This window comes from Anneissia japonica, unplaced genomic scaffold (genome assembly GCF_011630105.1).
Source record: "Anneissia japonica isolate Jap-2015-1 unplaced genomic scaffold, ASM1163010v1 scaffold288158_len382065_cov157, whole genome shotgun sequence".
In the NCBI taxonomy this organism is placed as follows: Eukaryota; Metazoa; Echinodermata; class Crinoidea; order Comatulida; family Comatulidae; genus Anneissia; species Anneissia japonica.
This window is the reverse complement of record NW_022707439.1, coordinates 221,065-226,978: the sequence shown is the minus strand read 5'-3', so window position 1 is coordinate 226,978 and position 5,914 is coordinate 221,065. Positions and strand designations below refer to the sequence as shown.

General features: G+C 34.6%; 1 protein-coding gene across 1 annotated transcript in view; it reads right to left on the bottom strand.

The window, feature by feature from the left end:
- Window positions 1–4,331: 4,331 nt before the first annotated feature.
- Window positions 4,332–5,914, bottom strand: part of LOC117106366 (netrin receptor UNC5C-like) — a 6,015-nt gene continuing 4,432 nt past the window's right edge. The window contains exons 3-4 of the mRNA XM_033247742.1: window positions 5,117–5,912; window positions 4,332–4,490 (exon numbers count right to left, since the gene is read on the bottom strand). Coding sequence (XP_033103633.1) covers window positions 4,332–4,490; window positions 5,117–5,912 — 955 coding nt within the window. The remainder of the gene's footprint in view (window positions 4,491–5,116; window positions 5,913–5,914) is intronic.

The window sequence follows — 5,914 nt, the reverse complement described above, 5'->3', positions numbered from 1 at the left end:
CCTAAATACAACGTTGGGGAAAACTAGAAAATGTAACAGCAGTATGTTCTATTAACTTAAATCTTGTACTCTGTAAAATGGGTTATACTGAGCCGATTTTCACCATTCAAGGTCGATATCAGGTACTAGTTAAAGTTTATTAAGTTTTCTTAGAAGGAAAATAATGAAATTATGTCTCTAAATAGAAGTTCATATACACCAGCCGAATGTAGAACACTTGTTTATCAGTGTGATTAATCTGCTCAATAAAAAATTTTAATTACTTGTGCAAATATAAAGATGTGGGTGGGTAACCCACATCTTTATAATACTTTTCATGGATGTCGACCTGCTATGTATCCTGATAATATAAAGGATGTAAAAAAATATGTTTCCATTTTTTCTGAAGACAATTAAAGGACCAAATTCAAGATGGCGGCCATCATTCAAATAACCATCCGAAGCTGTGTTCATCAATAATATGAATTATGAATGTGGATGAAGCTCTTTTTGGTGACAATACTCATTTTAAAATGTTCAGCATATACATAAGACATTTTTGATTAGGTAAATTCAAAAACTGGCAGCCTTTTTGAATTTCAAAATGGCCGCCACTAAAAAACACTTTATTCGGATATATTGAAATGTGTACATAAATACAAATAAATTAATTATAAATAAATACAGTTTGAAACTATACTTCAGTCACGGCCACCAGGCAACAGAATCTGATGTTGCATATGGAAAGTACAGGTTCTCATCAAGTATTTCTTTGCTTATGACCTCCTGAACTATGCGCACTTACTTCCACTGTATCTTTCAACAATGCAGGAAACAAAAAGAAGTTTCCATATATCTGCGAAGAGAAATGAGAGGCAATTTTTATGTTACAAAGGGACTTGCTGGATTCTATAGGTCCGGATCATGTAATTAAACAAGAGAATCGAAAACTGGTTATTGGCGGTACCATTGGAATAACACAAACCGAGATAGCTCTATAAAGATTCCTTCTGATTGCACCAGAGCTGATCAATCTAGTTGATGAGTTTGAAAGACAGCAATTGATGGGAAAAGATGTTACTAGAAAACGACACCACTACATAGCTGACACAGGACGTGTTAGTTGACCACGGAGATCCATTAACCGCTTCACCGCTGATGAAAATGACCTTTTAACCTTCTCACTAAGGAAGTAATGAATGAAAAAGTAGCAAAGAATATGATAGAGCGTGATGACATCGCACAGAAGATGTTCGAGACACTGAAAAGGGGCACCTTCCAGAGAGCTTCCACATGGGAGGATCCAATGAAGAGGGAGAGGATCAAAAGTGCAAATACAGCGATGACTGTGAAAGCAAATGACAAACTTATCAAAGTCAAAAAAGAAAAGACTCATGCAAAGAATCATTGTTGCATCACGTAGTCGCTACGACCTTGACTAAAAGAATGTATAGGGAAATATGAATTTGGCATTATTCCATGTGCATGTTTTGCTTCAGACTTGTCACTAAGCTAAGATCCTTCATCATCTTGAAGCACTAATCCCCAAAGAGCAGGAAATTCCAATAGATGGAATAATGCAAGCACCTACTTCACGACTTCGGAACTACGTGTTAATACTACTGAACAGCCAATAAGTAGGCCTACACTATCATTATAGATGTCATGGCACTCGTCAACTCTATCTCAAAAAGAAATGAAATAGGATATTCCAGTGATTTTTCGGATTCATTTCTTGAAAAGCTTTTTGGGATTTCAGATCGTTACAATGAAGTGTGATTGGTATCTGACAGATACAGCAGTTTTTAAAAGAGCAGTTGAGAAAGAAGAGAAAAAAGGGAACGTTAACTTACTATCACATTCAAAATAGCTCACTAATTAAAAATTCTTTCAGATATCCAGTCAAGAAACTCACTGGATACTGATATGTTCCTGCTGATGATTTACATGTATCTAAAACTACCTGTTGATACAGGAAGGGAGAAAATGAATATGTGTGGCAGGGTTGCTGGAAGGACAAATAACTGGTTCATGAAGGTGCTCATGTCCTGTAAAGAAGTATTTTTGAATGCATTGGATTTACTAGGTAAGGATGACACTACTGAGCCGTCTCCAGAAATGATAACCCAATTGAAAAAGTTTGTTTGCTGTATAAATTCAAACTACACACTGCACTGGTTCTTGTACTCTAACCGTCAAGCGGAAGGAGAGAGTCTTCCTCCCACTTTAGGTTCATTTAGATTACACATCTTGCGAGCACATTGCATTGCAATGGTGTGGATAAACGCCTTTAAAAGTCATCCACATCTTCCTTACTGACTATGGATGGGATTCAAAAGAATACAATTTCGTTCTAGTGCGATTTCTAAAATGCCCCTGCGCCAGAGGCCATAATTAGATTGATCAAGTGTGGCTGCAAATCGGGATGTAAAGGAAACTGTTCCGTAGTTGCCATAGCAATAACCTCCTGCGTATGGAGATCGGTTGCTTCAACCATGGCTATGGCTGAGCAACTTAGGAAAACACTTGCATTAATACTTGCAGCAGATACAAGCGAGAACATGTGAGGCAACTTCAGTTTTGGACAATAATTTTCCTGATAATATATCGACCACTTTTAGTTGCACAATAATATTTTTCAATGGTCACCATTTTGTATTTGATCGCTATTTTGAATTTTGTCGTATCGTATCATTTTTGATGTCTCAATCTTCGTTATATCAATATATTTCAAGTAACTTTATTATTGGTACGCTAAAAGTTAATAATTTTTAATAATTTATATTATATTTATTTTTTGTAATGGAGTCGTTTTGAATTTTAAAATGGCCGGCCTTTCTTGAATTTTGGTTTTAAGCTAGGTCTATGGTTTAGGACTTCTGTTGCATTAATTTGGACTTCAAATATTATCGTAATGCAAGTTGTTTTGTTAAATATGTGAAATTTATTAGACATTTTAAGTATTGGCGGCTATGTTGGATTTGACACCCTTAAACTTTAAAAAAATGGCAACATGTTTTTTCTATCGCTTTACACACTAAAGACCTAAATTAGCTTGAATTTTACTTTCAACAAAAAAAAAAAAATGACACGAAATTACATAGTTGCCTACAATATTATATAAAGCCGTTTTCATGACAAGAACAAAGATGAAGGAAAAGATCAGCATTTCTTGATCAAATAAAACAGGGCGACAGTTATTTTCAAATTTAAAAAAACTGGGAATAGACAGCTCTAACACACTGGATTTCATGTGACCTGTCAAAATGGCAGAGCACCAATGAATGAGTGAATTTATTATTATTATTATTATTATTATTATTATTATTATTATTATTATTATTATTATTATTATTATTATTATTATTATTATTATTATTATTATCAATGCTTGAACTTATACCCAAGTCTAGATATTATTGAAATACGTCTAAAGAAGCAAACTTTCATCATAAAGATCACGCTAGCTGTCTCATTGTTATGGCCCTAATTACCGTAACAATTACGCAGTGACACGTGGTGTTTGCAATGAAGGTTTCGCTTTACTAGTCATTACTGTATTATGGAAATTTAGATACACGTGCTTTAATCTATAAGCTCTGGAAAAATTTGTTATATTCGCAATGATGATGAGAATAGTATTCCTAAAACTTCTTTGCTACACGATTTAAGCTCTTTATTGAGCCCACGACCAGGTTTACGATTAAAAACAATTGTAATATTAAATGCCTGGTGGTGTTTTTACTTATTATTATGACAGTAGTCAAAATCTATTGATTTCTATTACTTTCATTTTTTTATGCAGAGGAATTACTTGTTAAGAAAGATAAGAAAAGTGACTGTGAAGAGCAATCTGAAAACAATGACGCGCTGTATTTGTTAAAACAAGTTTGTACAAGTATTGATAAGCTTGAAACGAAGGATAAGCAAGAATTTTATGACAAGTATTGCAGTATTTCTACATACATGAGAAATAAAGGATTGGTAAGTAGAAATTCAGTACAAACTGGTCCATTGCGGTTTTGTTTTTTTCAGAATTAAAATTGTATTGGAAATAACTAATGTCATACTATTTTGCACCTTCATGAAGCTATTTTATTTATTTATTTCGACAAGCTAGCTCAATATGATATTGTTATGATAATTGTTATCATCATCATTATCATTAACTTCGTCGTTGTCAACACTGCCGCTTCTGTTACACACACACATAGGCCTACATCTGTCTCTTATACACATCTAGATGTGTATAAGAGACAGGTAATTGTTTGTCTGTTTCATGATATTGAAATTGACGAAATAAATGAAATGGAATTGGCGAGCATACTAAATACTACACCACTACCCCACTCTTATATCCAACATCTCACCTGTTTAGTCTTCCCTCCACGTACTTTCCAATTTCCTTCCGAGTTTAGGAGAACATTTATATCGCTTATACTTGCAAAAAGAAACGGGAAGGTAGGGGAACGCAATGAACCTTCCAAGAGCCGCTCATCTTCCAACACAATCTTTCAAAAGAGAATAACACATCCACAGTAAATCGAAATTACAGAAGTATTAGTAATTAACTTGCCCTTTCTGTTATTGGGGAATAGGTGGCAGTTTGTAAACGTAACATGCAGGTTAATCATTATATTGTGTATATTCGGCAGATACAGTGTACATGTAACATATAACAAACCCAGTAAATACATAAACATGTAACATTAACCATGGAGAAAATAAAATAATTATATTTTATTTTCTCCATGCTCTAATAGTGGAAGCTTCGGCGCACTTTCTTAATTTTGACTGTCACATAATTATTTCTGCCGAGTCAAGCCCCAGGATATTGCTGTTAGGCGGGGCCGTAAACGTACAAAACCTGCTTGGTTGTGAGACATGCGTACATCCCTGTCTAATAAATATCAACGTTTGATTTGTAAGTTTTTAAGTCAGATTTACATGAAGGACAGGTGTATTAGACGGACACATTGGCAAAATCATGATTGTATTGAGTTCAATAGCAATAATTATAATATAAGATATATGAAATATTAAATATATACAAATACATGCCTACAGTAGTACTCTATGGGTTCTAAGCACCTCTGAGAAATTATTCAAAATCGAATATAAAACAAAAAAAACCCACATATCGAGCATCTTCGGTCTGATTGGCACAATATAGACGAAGTTGTAAATCGTAATCATCATCATTTATTTGTGACGAAAACAACATCAAATTTAACCATTTTTCATGTATCACTGTTTCTTTTTCCTCTTCACATTGTACAACACTAGTATGTCCAGTAAAATGAGACAACATTAACGTCACCGTGTTGCCTTTTATAAGGGTAATCGAATCATTGTCTTCTGATAAGTTGTGAAAACTTGGTGACTGGTCGGGTTCAGTTTCCGTACGCAGTGTTATCAAATTCGTGTTATTATTTTTAATATTTGCACAATGCTGATACGATAATAGAACTCTTTGGTCAAACACCATTCCGGATGGCCCACAAAACACCACTGGACTCGTCGCCATCATGTTTGGCGGGATTGGTAAAATTTCATTTTGTTCATGATGTAAATATATGTAAATTAGTTGAGGTGTCGACTGTTGGATGGCACCAGGTGGTACCAATAGCATTACTCCAGCTTCATCAAAATGTAACTCTCCGCCATATTTGTCAAAGATGCCGGCACGAAAAAAGGGACAGGCAAATGAATGCTGATCATAATTCCCTAAACTTGTTTGTTTGCTCCATAATTCCGCCTTTGCAATGCACCTCTTGTAATATGTTATTGGTTTGTGAGTGATATTATCTGAGCTTATTGTTTGTTGTTCTCTTTCAATGTTACAAACACTGTAGGCGTTTTCTGTGTATTCATCTTGTATTGATGATGTGTCAGTTCCTGCTTCCCGTGGCCCTCTGACTTTACACTCTATACT